Source organism: Mchenga conophoros, linkage group LG7, assembly GCF_057382185.1.
Source record: "Mchenga conophoros isolate Kocher_MC1m ecotype Shallow Benthic linkage group LG7, M_conophoros_male_GT1.1, whole genome shotgun sequence".
Classification (NCBI taxonomy): Eukaryota; Metazoa; Chordata; class Actinopteri; order Cichliformes; family Cichlidae; genus Mchenga; species Mchenga conophoros.
In genome coordinates this window covers 49,070,446-49,092,319 of record NC_140532.1, presented here as the reverse complement: position 1 = coordinate 49,092,319, position 21,874 = coordinate 49,070,446, and the positions used below count along the sequence as shown (strand labels likewise).

At 39.1% G+C, this 21,874-nt stretch overlaps 1 protein-coding gene across 1 annotated transcript in view; it reads left to right on the top strand.

The window, feature by feature from the left end:
* The window catches only part of hcn1 (hyperpolarization activated cyclic nucleotide-gated potassium channel 1), a 71,121-nt gene extending 57,612 nt beyond the window's left edge, over positions 1-13,509 (top strand). Inside the window, exons 7-8 of the mRNA XM_085279857.1 lie at positions 394-558; positions 8,894-13,509. Of these exons, the coding sequence (XP_085135983.1) occupies positions 394-558; positions 8,894-9,972 (1,244 nt within the window). The 3' untranslated portion in view covers positions 9,973-13,509. The remainder of the gene's footprint in view (positions 1-393; positions 559-8,893) is intronic.
* Positions 13,510-21,874: the final 8,365 nt, after the last annotated feature.

The following is a 21,874-nucleotide window of genomic DNA, read 5'->3' as shown; positions in this document are numbered from 1 at the left end:
TTAATTATGATCCAATGCTGATGAATTCTTCTGTTCTAGTCACATCTTGTCATGTCAGTAAGAAATATTTCGGTCTCGTCCTCTTAACGCGGTGCATTGAGCCCGCCCTGTTTTTTCTTAATAAAGCTTGGTACTGCATCATATTATTGCACTATTATATCTCCGCAGCATGATGAATTATCTTAGCGTAATGCAAGTGACAGCACTGCTGATGGGCTTCACATTCTATTTGCATTCACATTAGCTTCTTCTCCTGTACCTTTTGTACTCAAGGCTCATTTATATGAGAATACTGTATGTACTGTAATTACTAGGATGATTCCTTCCTGTACATTTCACTCCTGTTACAGTTTCATCATGTGTCCTCTTTGTTTTCCTTTACCTGCCCTATAGAGATCTGTCTGCTCACCAAGGGCAGACGAACGGCGAGTGTGCGTGCAGACACCTATTGTCGACTCTTCTCCCTCTCTGTTGACCATTTCAATGAGGTGCTAGAAGAGTACCCAATGATGCGACGCGCTTTTGAAACGGTCGCCATTGACCGATTGGACCGCATTGGTAAGACCTACGAGCCTCATTTCTCTCTGATTGTTTGGATCTCTTGCCTGTCATAGTGCCTTGTTGTCTTGTCTTTATCAGTATTTGTTTGCCTTCTTTCCTCATAAAAGCATTGTGTCTGCCATCTTGTGCTGCATGACCTGTATGCTCTCTATTGATTTCTTTTTTTCTCGTGTCTCTTTCTTTACCTTAAAAAAAATATTACATATTAAAGAAAATTTTGATGTTACCAGCATTAATCCTTCTAAAGAAACAAAGTAGCGTTTTGTGGTTGGATTAACTGGAAGGCAGTGCATGTCGCTGTCCGGGAGGGAGTCAGGTCGCCCCCTCGTTGGTTTGGTGTTGACCCCCCCACTGGATGTCAGCGAGTGGATCGAAGCTAACCTCACATGCATGTGTGTCTGGCCCTCTTTCCACTCATCTGCACTCCTGGGTATGAGCAGCACCCCGCCCCATGTTAGAGTTCTCAAAATCCCCATAAAAAGAAACAAAGAGCTGGGTCAGGTAACAAGAGAGCCCCCACATTCACCGGGTCCAGTCGAGGACCTTGTGTAGCTTAATTCAGTCATCACATTATTTTTACTGTCTAGTAGAGAAATGTTTCAAGAGAAATTCAATCATGACAGATGATAGTTCAATACGTGATCACAATTCAGACACAGAGTCTTGTTAAAAAAAGGGGCACATGTATGTAACGCAAACAGGGCAGTAATTGGTTGCACTGATCCTAATGTCGCACATTCTCCAACTTCGTTAAGTTCTTACGTCTGCTCTAACATTTTCTATAAGATTCCATTATGAATGACTTGAAAGTAATAACTCAGCATGCTTCATGTATAAGTTAGGCACACTGTTACATTACTTTCCACTTGTGTCACAGTGGAGCAGGAAAGATATTTAACGAATATACTGCAGATTATTTTACTATACTTTTTATACGATGTGGTATCTATGTAGTCTGATCCAACCGCTGGGCTGGGTAATCTCATTAGTTACTCTAAGAATATCTGAATTAATGTAGTGATCTTGTTATCCAATGTCTATCTAGGTAGAAGAATTTCAATTTTACTGCACTGTAAAGTCTCTAAAGCCTAGCAGGAATGTTCTTACTCCTTATATAATGCTCTAGGATTATCAAGCTAGAAACGACATGATATCTAGACAGTAATATCTCTGAAGAGTACAATTCTATTTTCTTTAAAAACACAATGCATTTAGAGCTTTTCCAGCATGTGCTAGGTTTGCCCACAGATTTAATCAGGGCACCATACACCTTTTTTCAACGCAGCCATTTTGACGTTACGCAGTAGGTAAACACAGGTGTTTCTCATCACTATAATTAAGGCTTGCACATAAATACCACAGAACCCTAATTAATGTCACTAGAAACACCTGTATTTGAATACTATGGTGTGTCTAAATGACTGCTCTGAAAAGAAGGTGGTTTATTAAGTTAATTAATCAGGTGCAGCCTATTTGTCAAAAAAAACCTGGGCGATGTTCCCCATATGAAGACTGTTAAATGTTTTACCTTTTTGAAGCAACACTGCTTCTTTGCTTTTATTGTACCACATATGCAAAAAAAACAAAAAAAAGCCAAATCCTCTCACTCTGTATCTCTACTGGCTCTACTAATAAAGCCACCTTCTTGTCTTGTCCAATTTTTTTATGTCTGTGGATCGATTACTAAAAGAGGCCGTAATGTTGTTAGTGATTTGTTTAACGTGGAAACAGTTTCACCTAAAAACAGGGGGAAAAAGTAACTAAATAAAAATTCTTGAATTTGCAACTTCACAGTTTTCCTGTGTTGTCTCATGTTAGTTTTGCAGTAACTACATTTCTGTCAGATATTGCTGTTTTTTCCTTGTCATGTCTTTCTATCTGTGGTTTAGTTTTGCCTGAGACAGGCACATTAATAATTGCAAATTGCTTTGTAACCCAAATGTTGACTCAAAATTGGAATCCCGTAGTGTTGAAATCAATCAAACTCCAACAAGTGATGTATCTCATCGTCATGGCACGTGCTCCTCAGAATTATGTTCATATTCAACTATAAGCTGGTGGGTGGGCAGAGGGGGTAATGTTGACTGATGACTGGATTATTCTAAAATTCCTGACAAAACACACAACACACGTGTGTCAAAAAGAAGATCGACTATCGTTTTGAAGTTTTGAGTTTAGCATTTTGTTTTTTTCCATTTGTAGTTAGTTAAACTTAGAGATCACAAGCAAGACGTAGATGTGACTGTGAACTTGAAAGCACTGCACCCCCATACTATGGATATCACAGTACCAGAAATTTAGTAGCTGGCACCAATACCAATAGAATTACGCGATTCTAGGTATTCAGTTTGATTAAGAAAAAGAGAAATTACCCAGTGTACATAAACACAAGCTGCTTTATGAAAAAAAATTAATACGACAAGAATGTTAGCTCTGTAAATAAAAGCAACAGTGGAGAACAGAACAGAGACTGAAATGTGAGGATGGTTGCTGAGCAGCCTTTGAGGTATGGTGTTAGTTAGGGGGTTGTGTGTTATCTTGAGCACTTTAGGTAATGTTATGTTTATGGATTTTACATCAGACAAGGGGCTGTATTTCTATCCAGTCAGCCCTCAACAGAAAGACTTTACATTACCCTGCTCCCTGCAATAAAGCACTAATAACCAATTGTGATTCAGTTGTATATGAGCATAATTTGCAGGAGACAAAGTTGTGTTATTTTGACTACCATATTTTTTCAAAAGTCTTACAGTCTTCTTTGATAAAATGTGTTAATTTTGCATTGCTGAGGCTTTCACGACATACTGAGTGCCCTTTGACCTCAATAAGGCCTAATTTACATTTGCCCTTTTTATAATAACTACCAATAACTAAATGTTGGAAACTCAAAGTTAACCACTCTGACTGACACCTCTCAGAGTGATATAGATTCGATCCATCCTTTCAGACTAGCCATGAAGGGGGTTTTGTCTCATACGAGGGAAGACACTTTGTCATGATCTGTGCTGGTTGTATCGTTTCTATATCTGAACTGCATTTGGTTACATGCCTGTCTTGCTCTAAAAAGGAAAGAAAAAGAAGTAACCATGCTTTGAAACCAATAACGTGTTGTACATTTGACATTATCTTTTATCTATCTAAAAATTATTTGACCAGGAGTCCGTCTTGAGACGAGCTCATCTCGTTTTCAAGAGTGTCCTGGCCGACGAGTAGGCAACAGGTAAACACTTTATTCCAATTCCAGTATTCGAACAGGAGCAAACTGACCTATTAAAGCTTGCTAAATGGATCCAGTCTCAAATTCATCCTCCAAGAACTTTTACTCAAAGTCACATTGACTGTTTAACTCCAGCATCAGTGACACATAACTCAATTCACCCACACTAAAGCTGAAAACCTTTTGATGAAACGCATCATGTCAATGTCAGTAAATAAGACAATCAAGGAAACAAAAGATATCATATTCAGCGTTACATGTCATCTTTGATTTGCAACAGATTTTTCGCAGAATAATCAACTGGATTATTAACTCAGCTCAGACATTTTTAATAAATCTTTGAATGCTTCGTTCAAAGTGTATTCACAAATGAAATCATGTCTGCCGATTAGTAAAACCTTTACTAATGCAATGGCACATACAATCTTTGTTACATGCCGAGATCCCATTTCATTATTTATTCATATATCATCGACAGAAAAGATTTGTTTCTGATTGTCTGGCTTGAAGTATGTGGGTTTTTAATAATTTTCAAAACTGACACTGATCATAAGAAAGTCAGTGTTATCTTTTGGCTTAAACTTTAAAACATGTTACTTTCTAAAATCAAAGACGTTTCTTTTTCACAGAGGGCAGCTGCGAAATAGTCCACAATGGTCCTGTTGTAAATCCATTAAGCCACTTTACAGTCTTCTTTGACCAATATTCAGGCCTGTAAATATAAGTATGTAATATAACATAGTAATGCAATCCATTTGTGTATAACCTTAAAGTTATGCATGACATTTTTAAATACATCCGGGTGGTAGCTAGTAACAACAACCAAAATTTACAATGAGCCTTGCACTTGTACCGAAAAATAATGAATACTAATCTTGCAACTGCAGTTTCTGTCTGTATGTTGGTATTGGATTTGTTGGTCCACATTTTCTGCAGGAATTCTGCATTCCCCTGCCTCTGGCTTGGCAAATGATTAAAATAACTGGAGAAAGATTTATATCCTAGCGTAAAAAATTAGCTTAACTAGTGACAATGCTAACAACAGCTGCCACTTCTTGCCACCACTTGGGCTCCGCCCACAAAACATGTCATCAACTTTTGTAAACACTTGAAATGTCTATCCGGTCTTTAAGTGATGATGTGTGAACCCTGTTTCCGGGTCCAGACTACTCTGCGTTTATTAAGGCTGTTGTGTTTTTAACATGTTTTGATGCTTTGTATCTTGTTCTCTTTAATCTGAACAAGCCCCTAAAAAAGGCAGTGATCACTGCCGGCCTCTTGGTTTTTATTATCACTGTTCATTTTAAAGCTCGCTTTTTAAAACCTGCCCATGCAGCAGTAAATTAATCACTAACCTTGTATTGTGGGTCAGTTATCTCAGTTGTTCTCCATTCTCCAGCTTCATTGTGCTAATATGTTTATATTATGCTAACCACAGCTGTGCAGCTAGCCATCACATAGCACATCATTATATACCAGCTAGCCCAACTTCAGTAACCCCACAAACATCAGTAATATTTAGTTTCATGTCTTCATTTATTTCGGAAGTGATAGCAGAGCTGTACATTTGAATTTTTCAGAAATCCCTCAGTCAAAACATAGTATATTATGTTTACGTGGAAACTAGCGAGCTAACTTCCCGCTAACTTCTAACTCCATTAAATGTCATAAATTCTGTTTTCATGGATGTCTGGATGTTAAACTTAATTGTTACACCTGGTAGAGCAGCCACACTGATCATTTTATTTCAGATAAAAGAATTTAGACAGTTTTTAACTCTCAGTGATGCCACGGTGTTCCTTTGACTTTGGGACCTAAAGCGGAGTTTGGACCTGGAAACGGCTAATGACGTCAGGCTAAAAGACCGGGTATAAGACAATAAATTTTATACTAGTTTTCAGTCGCTGTAAAAGGCCAAATCCCACTAACATAAAATTCATAGAATGTTAGCTGTAGACCCTTTCTTAGCTTTTGTCATTTGATATTTGAGCTGCTGCTGACCACCAAAGTCTGCTAGAATATATAGTTTGTAGTATGCACATTTTATTATTTAACATTTTATAGGCAAAATTTGGTTTCTTATAGATATAACAAAACAAATTATAATTAGTAAAGAGAAAAAAAAGTGAACTGGTACAGCAAAATCTGTATTTTTTCTTATTTCAATTGTGACATATAATAAACTCCATATTTCCAAAACTAAAATAAAGGCTTTTCTAGCATATGTAAGTCATTTTTGTAACTGTTAGCTGAAGCTAACTGTTTAGCTGTTCATTGAGGACTATCTCATGTGTGCCCTCTTGGTTTCAGTGTAATGGCATTACAGGAAGTACATCAAGTGAATGAGTTCCCTGTAGATTGACTCAACACAGTAATTTTTTCACACATAGATATCTATCTGTAAAAACATGAATGCATCTGGAGTTATCTTTCAAAGATATGCATTTTTTAATACAGTCTTCATTGTCTATTATATATGATGTCTGTAAACATTATATTGTGTTCTGTGTTTTGTTTTTTATTGGTTGATGTTTGTTGGCTATCAAGCTGTTTTATGTTTAGTGTATTGAATGTAAATAGTGGGAATTGGGGACTTATCTGATATTTTTACTATTATTTATTTTAATTTTGTCAAAGCTGAGTGGTTTTTACTTTTACTTTTTTTTTTTTTTAAAGCATATTGTTTCCAAAGCCTTTCTATTCAAGTTTAGAAATGGGCTACTGTTCTAGTAGTAATATGCCCAAAGTGCCTTGCTGAAACAGAAAGGGAGAAATGGATTCCTACCAAGTTGTATTTATTAGCCCGGAAAGTATTAGTGGAAAATATACACAATATGTCAGGTTTTGCCGAGCTTATACAATATGTCTGCCTCTCAATCCTCTCAATGTATTTGTTTTTTGGGGTAAGTTTAATTCTGTGATCAAAGCGAGACAGTAATTCTGTAAATGTGCAACATGAAGTAAATAAAGTTATTTAGGTACAAATAAAGAGTGTAAATAATATATAAGCTGAACGAACTATTGATGCAATGTAGATTCAGCCTGGTCTGGGCAGCTGAACCAAGTTAGCTCACAACAAATGTTTATTGTTAAAATTTTCATCATTCTGCATACCTACAAATTGTATTATTCAATAGGATCAACTGTAAAGCAAATATATGAATGTATGGGAATTTCACGTGCTGTAGCCATGATGCACCATGGAAAATAACAGCTCCCCACGTAATGAACGGAAATCATTTGTTTCTAACAAAATAACCTAAATGTTGCTGCATATGTGTAGCTCAAAATGCTATATTGCCATTTTTTGAAACTGTCTGTATGACAGATATAATTAAATGAAAGTAAGTGCTTTTAGCTTGTATAGTATCAATATGCAGTAAACATACTGTACAGTAAACTAAGTTTGCCTGACTTTAACTCTATTTAACTGTGCACAAAACACTGATAATGAGATACTTTTCTTTTCAGAGGTATACAGAAGAATCCCTGTTTCCCTGAAACCCAGTTATTGCCCCTGTCTCTAACTTGTTGGTGTGTTCAGATGTTTCTGTCAGAGTGACAAGCACACCAAACAATGAACATGTGTTGTCCTTCCAATCTACAGAGTTTAATCCTGTCACCTTTAAATATGCAATGAAAACAGACGTGTAAGTTAACGATAGTCTTATAATTAGTGTGTGGTGCTTGTTTTAGCTACCCGACCCTGTAGAGATTGCTGCAGTCGAGGAGAAAAACATCAAACTGAGGGCTTTATCCTGAGAAAAATGCATTAAAATATTACAGCAATCTATTTTCAGCTGCTACAGCAGCAAAAGTCCTGTCTTATAGTTGAATGCATGACTTACCAGCAGCCTTGAGAGGTGAAAGCCATCCAGCATATGCTGCCAAATGGTGAACTCAGTGGAAAAATCTTCTGCCAGTCAAGGACAGGGCTGAATGATTGATTGACTGTGGCTAAAGCCCTGAGCACACTAAAAGTCCACTTTGTCTTCTTTACCGGCAATGCGTTGCTGCTTGTCACGATCAGTAGTAATGACAGGAAACACTTCCCATGAAGACGTTTGGACACTATCACTCAAAGTAAATATGTTTATTAGGTCTTTAGATTTGGCAATTCCTTCTAAGACAGGCTCGTTTGAAGATGTCTTTATATGCCCATTTACAACAGCTTCTTCTTTTTACTCAAACTCCCAAAGCCACAAAAGTGGCTGGTGTTTAAAAAGCCATCTGCCAAGCCTTTTATTATTACGGTTCAAGACCTGTGACATGCTAGGAAAGACTTTCATGTGGGCTCAAAATGCCCTTTATAGTGCATATGAGTGGAGTACTTTTTAAAAGCAGTTTGTTTACAGTATTAAAGGAATACTGTGTTTTGTTTAAATATGCAGACAAACTGCTTTGCACTAGTCAATATAAAATATAACTTGAAGAGAATCCCATTCATTGTGTGGTTAGATGATTAATATTAAGTTAGATTTTATACATTATGTATATGATACATAATGTATAAAATAAGATATATTCTCTTCTTATTTGACTTTGTTTCCACACTATAGATGTTACGCAGAATGCCCTTGTGATGTGTTATGGCTTTGATGTCAATGTGACCATGTAGCTAGACCGTGGCTTTAAATTAAGCCTTAGACCCTTTTCTTCTAAAATATCTAAAATCAGTCATGTCATGTGTGGGTACAACTCATCAGTATTCTTCTGTGTTTCACTGCCACTTCACAGTCTGTGCTATCAAGTCACACTTTCAGTAATCTTTGTCTCCTTACGTGTCCTTCACCCCTTCAAACTGTATATTTCCCACAGTCATTTCCATTTAATGTCTTTCAAAGGTTTATTCACTGTAACAGCCTTTAGTGAATGTGTAAAGATGCAGTTTGTGTGGTTAAAAGTAGCCCATTTATGAATGAATGTGGAATGAATACAGTGAAATGCCTCTGTTAAAGAATTGGCCTTGATCAAAGGAAGAAGCTAATGTGTGATTAAAACCCACAAGCTGCGTCTTTACTGACCCGTATCCTGTTTATTCCTGTGGTGCAGTATAGTTTATCCAAAGTTTACCGTGGCTGTGTGTATTCACGTGTCCTGACTGCACCCCAACAGGGAAGAAGAACTCGTTGCTGCTGCAGAAGTTCCAGAAGGATCTGAACGCCGGGGTTTTCAACACACAGGAGAACGAGCTGCTGAAGCAGATTATCCGTCAGGACAGGGAGATGGTAATGATGGTGGACCGCAAGCAGTCGGTAACCGGGATGAACTCAACACCAATGTCAGGAAATTCCATTATTAACTCACCAGCCCAGCCGCCCTTCTCCACTGCTTTTGGCACCACTCAGCTGCAGCAGTCCTCTGTACCCCTGACCTACAGCGCTTCAGCTATTGCTAATGCCTCCGCTGCCCGCATGATGCCAGCCGCTGCCGTTGCTGCTGCTGCAGCACAGGGGCTTTACCAAACTCAAAGTGGCACCCTAAATTTGTCACAGACCCCACTACAGCAAGGCACAATCATGTCTCCCTGCTCCTTCACAGCTGCCATGTGTAGCCCGCCTGTGCAGACCCCTTTGGCTAACCGGAGCTTCCAGTATGGCTCCCCCACAGCCTCCCAGCTGTCCCTTATCCAGCAACCCATTCCCCAGCCATCTCTGTCTACGCAACAGCTTGCTCAGCAGCCTGCTGCGCCAACTGCAGCCACATCCTCTGCAGCGCAGCAACAGCAGCAGCAGGCGTCACCTCAGCAGCAGCAGGTCCCTTCACCTCAGCGGGGGGACATCCACAAGAGCACGCAGGCTCTACAATCAGGCAGCTTGAGTCGAGACATCCGACACTTATCAGCCTCCCAACCATCACTACCACATGACACATCTCTGGGGCCCAGAGTGCATCCCACCTCAGGAGACTCCCTGGCCTCCATCGTGCCACCCACAGCAGCGGTGATCCAGGGAATGAATCTACAGAGTGGCATCCGCACCACTGTGCCCCAGCGGGTCAATTTATTCCGCCAGATGTCGTCAGGAGCCTTGCCTCCCGTGCGCTCAGCTGCAGCAGCGGCAGCTGCAGCAGCAGTGGCAGCAGCGTCCTCATCCTCAACCCAGCACAGGGATTCTCCCGGATCTAGAAGAGATTCAGTGCTCAGCAGTACAGAAACTGAGCAAGACAAAATGCGTTTTGCATCAAATTTATGATCCCATTTTACCCTCCCTCTCTTTTTTTAAACAGAAATATGTTTCAAATCATTTTTAATGGAGCTAGAACAAAAGAGGTCAAAATGAGGAACTTTGGCATTGTTTTCTTTCTCTCCAATTTTCTTCTAAAGTAACCTCATAGAAATGCTGTATATATAACCCATGTATTATATTTTAGACAATTTTGTCTCCCTAAACTTAAGAATGTATATTATACAGATACACGCCCTTTCTTTGATCATATCTATATATACATATATAGATATGTATATATAGATGTGAAAGCGTGTGTGCACGTGTGTGCACGGGGATGTGTGTGTTTGTGTGCATGGGACCATGTCAAAAAAAACACCAACAACATTGGCAATGGCAATTTCAATCTGTAGTATAAACATGAGTCTTCCTTTCTGAGAAATGTAAAAAATTATATATCTATATCTATAGATATATATAGATATATATATATAAATTAAGTTTTTTTATTTTTCATTGAATTTTTTTGTTTGTTTTTGCTCTTGATTTTTTTTAAAAACTTGTTTGCATTGTGGACTCTCACAATGACTTTTTCATTTTCTACTAAAAGAAGAGCAAACTTATCTTCTCCTATTAAGCAGCTTTAGCACCACTGTGGAAGAATAAATGCAAATAATGCCGACCAATAATCTTAACAAGCACACAATCGGTCTCAAACCATTTTCCTGGAAACTCACCTAAGAACAAAATAACAATACTGTAACTATTCCGTTGCTGTCTGCGATGAAAAATACAGTCTGATAAACCACTACATCCCCACAGAGGCGCACACACACACAAACCATGGCAGTGTTATGGGTCCAAAGGGAATAGATATTAGAAATGCTGCTTTCTTTGTTTATTTTGGAGGAAAATGAAGTGTGTGCACAGATATGGATGGATGTTATTGTTTTCTATTTCTGATTTCTGATGGCTGAGATGTTACTTAATGTTGCTTAAAACTTCTGTGTATATTTATAGTATTTATAAACTAAAGATTATCACCATTATGCAATAGACTGTGACATAAAAATTAACTATATGTGTCCTGTAAATAGTTTTGTAGATCTAGTATTTACAGATACTGTGTGGTGCATTCTCTATCATAACAATGTCTTACTTCTATCAGGAACCTGGATATCATTTATGAGAGATAAACAAACCTTAATGCAATAGCTAGCACTACTTGATTGAAGGACATTTATAAATCTTATCTTCTCTCTTTCTGTCTCTCTGTATACTACCCTTAGTCCTAGCGTAGTTTCTGATTTAACATCGAGTGGACATACAGTATACAGTATTTACCTACAATACACAACTTCGTTTCAGTGTCATCCTATTAAAAGCAAATGCTTCTTTTCTATAACGTAACTCCAAAGTACTGCCAGGGATTATTTACCACACAGCTGGTATGAACATGTATGGCTTAGGTGTGAAAATTAGACTTTCTTTTTCCTTTTTTACCCATTATATTTCCTTTTCTTTTATATATAAACCACAATTTAGATTTTGAGCTAACCAGCTCCTGGTGTACATTTGTACTGTACTGCTGTCATATCAGTTGAAGCACAACATTTCTAGTACCTATGTTTTAGTTTCAAGACATCAAGTATTCAGTCACTCAGTTGTGCAGGAGGACATTTACACTGAAAGCTGTTTATAAACCGCTGTTAGTGACAGAAAAAACGAAATGCTGGTTTGCATTAAGGTTTCTGTCTCATGTAAATCCATTATGTGGGCTTAGCTACTCTAAACTGACCAGGACTTTGAGGCATGGACGCAAGGTCGAGCAAGCAATATTTTAATATCTGTCAAAGGGAATATTTTGAATATTTAAATCTACACGAAATCTCAGGACGACCAGTCGTTTTCCTGCTTATAGAAGACGGCCGTGCTTATGCGGTCTTCTTGATCAAACGTCTCGGCCATGCAGAATTTCTACTCAGAGTCAGAGTCACCATGGCACCCGTGTCCCATCAGGTTAAAGTGACTAAGCCCTCACAGCAACCATGTTAAAAGATGGCTCTTCACTACAGGTTGTGCCGATAGTGTACCAATACAGTCAACCCCATCACGAAAGCATGCGCTGTCACAAATACTTAAAAAGATACTATCTCAAAAATGTTGACGTTAAATGTAATGTTAGATTATGTTTTTGTTCATTGTCTGTCTGCCTAGATGTTATCTGTGTGTGAACAGAAGCATTGACTTTTCACATGGACATTCTAAAGTATTTGTGCCTAAACTATAGCCATGTTCCATCCTTTGTTATGAGTGTGAGCTTGGTGCATATTGGGGTGGGTGGGACGGGGTGGGGTGTGGTCCGGGGCACTTCTGCACACTACTACGCAATCATCCTTACTATACTCTATGTGTTCTATGTCTCAGTGTTTTTAGACGAGAAAGGAGTAAGCAATGAAGATGGCCAAATGTCTCCGTTTATCCAATTGGTATCTTTACTTCCGGTACGAACTTTTAGAGGCAGGTGTTTCTAACATTCTAAGTCAAGCTATATAGATATTCAGTGAGGTTTATGTACAGTTTAAAAAAAAATAAATAGAGAAGAAGTGCAATCTTTAGACTTGCAGTGACACCAGTGAGACATTGTACAAATTTGAGCACCTTTATACCTTTCTTTGTAGCTAACCACTGACGTTTGGGTTGAATATCGACGCGTGGAAGGAAACTGGCCAAAGCAAAACATTTTAAGTCATTGTCTTTGTTTTGAATTGCACTTTCTGACTTACTAATAACAACATGTAGATTCTTTCAGCTAGGTTAGATGTCGCAGTGAGGGAGCAATATCTCCGGGTATTTGGGTGGAGATGTTCTATTTACAACGAAGAGCGCTTAATCGTGAATACGCCATAGTGTATAGGAACTAGTTCACAGTCGAGATGGACAGCGGCACTGTTGGTTTGTGCTGTTTTTGATACTTGCCTTTGGAGGGAGAGCTTCCCAACTATGTGCTTTTTTTTCACTATACCAATCGCAACTAACATACTGGAATGGGCATTAATGGTGATGTATAACACAAACTAATGAGCTTACATATTAGCAGTATAGAGACTCTCAACAAACCAGCACATATATTTGTATATTTTTGTTTCTTGTTTTGTTGGTTTGGAGAAGAAAAAAAACAAGAGATGCAAAAAGAACTGACAATGCCCAGAGAGGACGAGCCAAATCTTTGATTTGGTTTTGACGACCACAGGTTTCATATGTTTACTGATGATATGCGTAGTGGAAGGAGGGGCGGGAGCGACGGTGAGCTGCTCGGTCCTCTTAAACCCCACTCACATGATCACTGTTCAGCTCATTCATGTAATCCAAGGCTTAGAGTAAAAAGAACTGTCAGTCGGTTACTTAATACGGACGAAAGAAAGATAAATGTAAACTTTCTTACAAGAATATGCAGACAAACAGTGTTTGTCAAAAAATCTTTTTGATTTTTTTTTTGTTTATTTTGTTTGTAAATAATAAACCTTGAAAATATAGAAAATAAACAACATATTGTCATTTAAACTGAGTGCGTGTCGTTGTGTTTTCACAGCGATTGAGCTTTTGCCCATTCGCAGGTTTTAACAAGTGTTAGATAATGTGGAAAATGGAGAAATATTCAGAAGGGATGAAGCAGTGATGGAGAGGCTCTGAGAGCATCAGGGAATACATTTCTGTCAACACATTTTGTGTCATTACCAACAAATAAAACTACTGGTCATCTAATCATAATACAAAGGTAGATTTCTCAGTATCTATTCATAGGGGAAGAGTTACTAAATACATGCTCATGTAAGATGGGATTTATTAGTTCCACATTATTACAGCAGCAGACTGGACAGAGCAGGAATAAGCAGATGCAGCATGTGTCTGTAAAGTGTTTAATGCAGGCTAAATAACATTTTATTAAAACTGTAGTATATCTAGTAGAACAAACAAAAGCTAATCTGCAGTGATCCTGGTATTTAATGAATTATTTTTCTCTGTTTTAGAGCAATAACCTATCCATTCGTCGACTTACTTCCACTTATCCAGTTCAGGGTCACGGTAACAGGGGATGTGCAGTGAGTTTTTACCAAGGGGTTGCATGAAAAACTGGGTCTTCTATGGAGGATCACATCAATAAACTTACAAAAGATACAATTCTAATTGAGCAGAATTGAGTTTAGCTTGTTTGGCCGCCGTCTACAACAGTCCCACACACAAGTTTAATTGAGCTGATTTGTTTAGTTCCAAATCACGACAGCTCCCTGAAGGCGCTTCTCATGTAATCTCCCAGACCACCACTGCTGCTGAAGTCAGTCATTGTCAGTATGCATGTTTAAATAGCTCGTGCTGTCACTGTGGACAAATGTGTAAACAGAACAATACCTGGGGCACTATCCAAGAACAGGTGGTATAAACTTATGATTATGGGAGCCGAGTTGTTGTCACTGTCAAACACAAAGAGACAAACAAGTGCGCACTCTCCGAACCACACCGTGGGCCAAATAACATGACATGACTTTTCAATTAAGAAATAAGAAGACTACACCCATGACAACAACACGTGTCCTATTTACATCAGACTCAATATGAGGACCAAATTCCATAACAATTTTCTTATTTATTTATTTGCCTTATAGGTTAGCTGCAGCACAAAGCAGGAAGATTAACATGAAGGGTGCAAATAAGTCAGGCATCAAACCAGGGACTGACTAGTTGATGGTATGGCGTGCCCCTCATCACTTACTCACAGGTCATGCTCTGAATCTCCTATCTGCAAACACTGGTCTCAGCATTGTTGTGTTTTGAAAGCGGCATGGGATTTGAGGAGTTGCTCAGAAGGATTCATGAATGACACGAGCTGCTTAATCCCACCCCTGAGGAGGAGAAGGGGGAAGAGAAGGAAACACAACAGGGCGAGTGACATCCATATAAATGACAGATGCCCGTAGTTTCAGCATTACACGGGGAGAACATGTGCCTTAACCTTGGTATGACCGTGACTTGATTGAATTTATTTACAGGGGAATTAAATATCAAAGTCTTTGGTTTAACCAATAGCAAGCGAGTCCACGGCCATGTCAGTTAAACTACATTATTAAACTCTACCAAGGGCACAACAGCATGAAGCACAGAGTGCTGTAGCGAACAGCCTGACTGAGTCCCCGACAGATATTAAGCTCAACCAGTGCTGTCCTGTTTTCATACAGAATATAATGCAAAGGAGCTGCATAATGCTTGGGGTCATTTAGAGATGCTTTTTAGATTACTTTGTATGCTGTCTGCATCACATCTATCGGAGTAGACGCTCACAACAGCTACAATGATGATGGTTTGGAGTTTGGAGCAGTTTGGAGTACGCTGCTGGAAATTTTAAAAACAATGACAATGACCCCATCATTTTCCACAATTCACTGCAAAATGACCCTCTGATTCCCGAAGTACACATGACTAAAAAAAAAACAAAGTGACCCAATATTTATGGGAACGAAGTTAAGAAATGTCAGCTTTGACTCTGTATGATGTTGCTAGTCTCAACTTACGTACCTGTCAAGTACAAACTGTGGAGCTAGTCAGCATCTCAGTACATGTTTGTTTAAGTATGGCCATGCTGTGTCTTCTTATGTTGACATTCTGATTGCTATGTTTGCGCATGCCGCCATGCAAAGGTCAAATATGTGTTTTTGCCATCCAGGCGAATGCTGAGCATGCCTTCACAGAAGTCAGAATAAACAAACAAAAAAGAGGGGACAGCGCCGGTGAAGAGCGGTTCAAAGTCACCGCAGAACGGTCATTGCTGTCCTGTGGTCTACCCTTTCTTTCACATCTGATATTTCTCCTGTGTTCTGAGCGGGGCTCATTTCGCTCAGTCAGCCCGTGTATGTCTGTGTGTATGTTTGTGTTTACTCAGTATTTGTGCAAGCACTGATTAGATGCACAGTGTTCTGGACTGCTGGATGAAAGCTTCCTGGGAGCCAAAACAGTGGACACGATTGGAATGCAAGTGCTGCCCTGCTGCTGTTTTGTCTCTGTTTGCATCTGCTATTTAGCTACAGATTACACACACACACACACACCAGATGGTCGCTTTATTTTAATTGTAATTGCTTTTATTTTTTTTCTTCTTATTATTTATAACCATGAATTTAAAGTAGTTGTGCAGCAAAACTACATGACCTGCATAATATTACGGGACCAATTTGGTGCCATATTCTCCAGCAAAACTGAGGAACTGGACCACTCTGCTGTCCCGGTGTCCAGGTTTGACCTCAAATTCTGATTCTAGGTTATTACACAGAAGCAATCATACATTTCCAGCTAATTATCACTCTTCTTAAAGATTGTTTTAGTAGCTTGTTTACATGGACCTAGATAGAAACAGCTATTTTATTATTTTATTCTATTTTGCATTTTTCAGCCCTGATTCAAGGTTATTACACAAAGACTACCACGTATGGCTCTAGGTAATAAGCCAAAACATTAGCCATGGTATTTGTTTCAATTGCTAGCCTGTTGTTAACTAGTTGCATATGTTTCATGTTACTCAGTTTTAACCACTTTTGATGCAAGTAATTACTTGGATTACTTTGTTAACTAAGTGGTAATAACTTTCCATATCATCACATTCTTGTTTCCATCCATTATTACCAAGCTGTAATAGAAATTACTACTGCTTTTGTTTTGGCCTCATAGAAAGAATCCACACAAACACACACACACTAATTTTCATATCTTAGTGATGGCATCTGATTGACATGAAGCTTACCCTAGTGGCTTACCCTGGGCCCTAACCATCAAAAATGAATGTATAGTCCTAACCCTCAGCCTAAACCTAACCATAACCTAATAGTAACTCTGACACTAAAGCCACATTTTAAGCCTTCAGACTCATGGGAACAGGCATTTTGTCCCCATGAGTGATGATGGTCAACACAAGTACAGGGAGTGCAGAATTATTAGGCAAATGAGTATTTTGTCCACATCATCCTCTTCATGCATGTTGTCTTACTCCAAGCTTTATAGGCTCGAAAGCCTACTACCAATTAAGCATATTAGGTGATGTGCATCTCTGTAATGAGAAGGGGTGTGGTCTAATGACATCAACACCCTATATCAGGTGTGCATAATTATTAGGCAACGTCCTTTCCTTTGGCAAAATGGGTCAAAAGAAGGACTTGACAGGCTCAGAAAAGTCAAAAATAGTGAGCTATCTTGCAGAGGGATGCAGCAGTCTCAAAATTGCAAAGCTTCTGAAGCGTGATCATCGAACAATCAAGCGTTTCATTCAAAATAGTCAACAGGGTCGCAAGAAGCGTGTGGAAAAACCAAGGCGCAAAATAACTGCCCATGAACTGAGAAAAGTCAAGCGTGCAGCTGCCAAGATGCCACTTGCCACCAGTTTGGCCATATTTCAGAGCTGCAACATCACTGGAGTGCCCAAAAGCACAAGGTGTGCAATACTCAGAGACATGGCCAAGGTAAGAAAGGCTGAAAGACGACCACCACTGAACAAGACACACAAGCTGAAACGTCAAGACTGGGCCAAGAAATATCTCAAGACTGGTTTTTCTAAGGTTTTATGGACTGATGAAATGAGAGTGAGTCTTGATGGGCCAGATGGATGGGCCCGTGGCTGGATTGGTAAAGGGCAGAGAGCTCCAGTCCGACTCAGACGCCAGCAAGGTGGAGGTGGAGTACTGGTTTGGGCTGGTATCATCAAAGATGAGCTTGTGGGGCCTTTTCGGGTTGAGGATGGAGTCAAGCTCAACTCCCAGTCCTACTGCCAGTTTCTGGAAGACACCTTCTTCAAGCAGTGGTACAGGAAGAAGTCTGCATCCTTCAAGGAAAACATGATTTCCATGCAGGACAATGCTCCATCACACGCGTCCAAGTACTCCACAGCGTGGCTGGCAAGAAAGGGTATAAAAGAAGAGAAACTAATGACATGGCCTCCTTGTTCACCTGATCTGAACCCCATTGAGAACCTGTGGTCCATCATCAAATGTGAGATTTACAAGGAGGGAAAACAGTACACCTCTCTGAACAGTGTCTGGGAGGCTGTGGTTGCTGCTGCACGCAATGTTGATGGTGAACAGATCAAAACACTGACAGAATCCATGGATGGCAGGCTTTTGAGTGTCCTTGCAAAGAAAGGTGGCTATATTGGTCGCTGATTTGTTTTTGTTTTGTTTTTGAATGTCAGAAATGTATATTTGTGAATGTGGAGATGTTATATTGGTTTCACTGGTAAAAATAAATAATTGAAATGGGTATATATTTGTTTTTTGTTAAGTTGCCTAATAATTATGCACAGTAATAGTCACCTGCACACACAGATATCCCCCTAAAATAGCTAAAACTAAAAACAAACTAAAAACTACTTCCAAAAACATTCAGCTTTGATATTAATGAGTTTTTTGGGTTCATTGAGAACATGGTTGTTGTTCAATAATAAAATTATTCCTCAAAAATACAACTTGCCTAATAATTCTGCACTCCCTGTATAGTGGGATGCCGATTTTCTGTCCTCACAAAGATGTCTAAACATGTACACACACATTGCATTTTTCAGTTTTCTACCATCAAGCAAGAAAATGAATGCAAACGTTGAGATGTGCATGCGAAATTTATAGCGTGACAGTCGGCACAGTAAAAACTTAACAATATACCCTGAACAGCACTGCAGTCCCATTCCAACCTAATAAATAAATTTAAAAATAAAATTTCACCAAAGTACTGGGCGATGAATGATGCAGTTTACTTTGTTCATTTTTTGGATTTTTGCCTGAGCCTTTTAACTAAAAGAAAAATTATCCCAACTTTTTACATGTAATGTTATTAAAACAAGATTTGCAAGCCCTATTTGCTAGCACTGTGGCAAGCATGAGATTTTCAAATGCTGAGTTCAACAAAAGCTAATATTTCAGAGGCTTGCTTTAAGTTTAAAGCCCAATCATTAACACTTCCATCCTTGTTTTATGTTCCATTGCTGATGCAAACGTCAGTATAAGGAAAAGGAGATAAAACATGAACGTTTTGCACAATTACAAAAAAGGGCACTGTTGCCTTACAGTAAAAAGGTTACTGTTCTGCCCCTGTCTCATTTTGTTCTTTGCTCTTTTCTGCTACATCACATCCAGAGTCAGTGTCAGAAACACCAGTTAATGTGCTGTGGACTGTGGGAGGAAATCAAAGTCACAGAGGGAGAACATGCAACCTCTAAAAGGGAAAGCAGGCAAGTTTCAAACCCCAAACCTGCTGTGAAGCACAGTGCTAACCACTGCACCACTGTGCTGTGATGATGCTCCACGTCTGTAGGCAAATAAATAAAATATGGAGATATGAAACTGGCTCTAAAAGGTTCAGATGAAGTTTAAAAGAAAAGAGCACTTGTCTAAATTTAGGGAAAAACATTTTGTTTCCTCTTATATAATCCAATATAGAGAAAATAAAAGTCGGTGGCTGTTGTTCACTAAAGTGGGAATTGAGTCATTATATTACGAATGTTTTTCAAAGACAATGCAGTGATTTGAAATCAACAATAAAGGATGTAGCAAAAGAAAAGCCAAACGGCCACAGTGTGGAGTCTGTCTGTGTTTCAAATGGGACAAAAAAGTCTTGGTGTGAGTTTGTGTAAAATGCTGAAATTGCAGACATATAATTAATGTTATACTAGACACCGTCTACTACAAGACAACATCATTGCCCTTCTGCAACTTAATGTGACAGCAGTAATCAGTGGTAAAACCACAATGTTAACCTCTGTTTATTTCCCCTCTCAGTTTATTTTATTCTGAGACCAGTGAGACTATAAGCACTTGTAATCTTACCTTGTTCCCAAAATCAGCTTTTATTCAGGGAAGGCTTTCCTAAGCTTGGCTTTTAGCTCTACCACTTGTTCAGGCTCCCTGCTTGACAGAAAAGCACACAATGGAACACTATCAGTCATGGATTGGCCTCCCCAGAGCTCAAACATCAACATTACTGAAACCGTGTAGGATCATCTTGTAAAGCAACAAGAAGTCTTGCCTAAGAGAGTTAAGGCTGTGCAGCTGTGAAGAATAAAGGGGCTTATACCCAATTTTGACTTTCAAGCTCATTAGATTTAACAAATACTGTACTTCCATGTATGTTTGCACGTTTCAATAAATCACTGCACTTATTTTCTAAGCAAAATATAAATGGGTGGCTCAAGACCTTTGTACAGTATTGTATAAACCGCTCTGTTTTACTTCTCTCTGGTACCCAGATGTGCTGTGAGTCACTTCAGCCTTTCACAAGAACCTTTGCTTCACATGCATTTAACCTCAAATCTGACTGCTGGACATTTGTGCTGACCTTAAGGTAGAGGTTAGAGGTTTCTTGTAAGTCACCCATGCACTCTTACACACGCACACACACACACACACAAGCAGAAACAAACACACATATCCCGTTTCTCCCTGGATGGATCCCTTAATACGCAGCATTAGCGATTGAATGATGAATGACAGATAAAGCCTTTTGAATGCTCTCTTACCCACAAACTGATTCCTTAACAAAGACAGAAGAGATAAATAAGAACGCAGGGGGAAGCCCTGTGGTAAAATTACCTCGGATTTATTTTTATGAAAGCTTTCTACGTTGCTGATGTTGCCTAGAATGTAGCACTCAAAGGCCTATTGATGAACTGTAAGCAGATGGTGTTTGCCATCTCCTTCACGCAACACATCTCTCCATCAGTTACACATGGAGAATTTTTTTCCTAAGCCAATTTCAGTGCAGCCTTGTTTTCCATTCTTGTCCTCGTAACACAGAGGAAAACTGAGGAAATATGCAAGCTTATGCAAAGTTAAGAAGTTGAGAAGTTTTACAGTCAGTGGGACTGAGTTATTCATTTATTTATGTGTTTGTTTATTTATTTTTCATTATGGAATTTACAGAAAAAAGTGGTAAAATTACAGTGGAGATAGAAAAAAAGGACTTTTCCAGCCATTTTTATTATGCAACACCTACAGCAACATTCGAATTTCTAATACCAGCACAAATTGAACCATCAACATGTTCAATTGAAAAGACAAATACTTTGAAAGCTACTGAGCACATAGGCTTTTATAGTCTAACTGTGCTTCGCAAACTACACATATTAGTCTGCTGACTAATTGCATGGAAAATTGCTCCAAAAAATTAAAAGAACACTGCAATCATGCATCGAATCTTGATGAGCCAATTATTGCAGATGGATATCTTTACAGATATACTGTGTGATTTGTCAAGAAAAAAAAGCTATAACAGCAATCAGTAAAAACAAAATTATCCAAAACTTTGAGGGCTGAAAATCACAAAGCGAAACTAAAAATTGAAATCATACATGGATTAAATTTTGTCTTATAATGATGCTCAGTAGTGTGTATGCCCCCATGTGACCATAAGCACCTCTGAAACAGGGGCATGCTTCCGATGAGATGGTGAATGAATGGCGTCCTGATGGATCTCCTCTCAGTCTGTGGCACCACTAGGGTGACGTGCATCAATAGTCACATATTACTGCTGGCTACCATTCAAACCTGCTCTGACCTATGAAAAGGACAGTGGATCTGCTGGTTCTGGTGTTCTCTGGAGAATACCATTCAACCTGTGAGCTGTGAGCACAGCACTCATGAAGCCTGGCAATGATGGTTTGGTCACTAACATGCGCATTACTATCCTACTTTTGTGAGGTTCTGTTACTCCTTGTGCGCATCGGCTGGCTTTTCCTCCACACTCTCAAGATTGTTGATTGCAAGACCCAACAAACCTATGAACGTGCCATCCTAAGCTGGGCTAACCCTGCAACCTAAATGCACTGCAGGTACCGTCTCGTGCTACCAGCGGTGATGAGGACGTTGACAAAAAGCAAAGGCAGAATCACATAGTAGGATAAAGA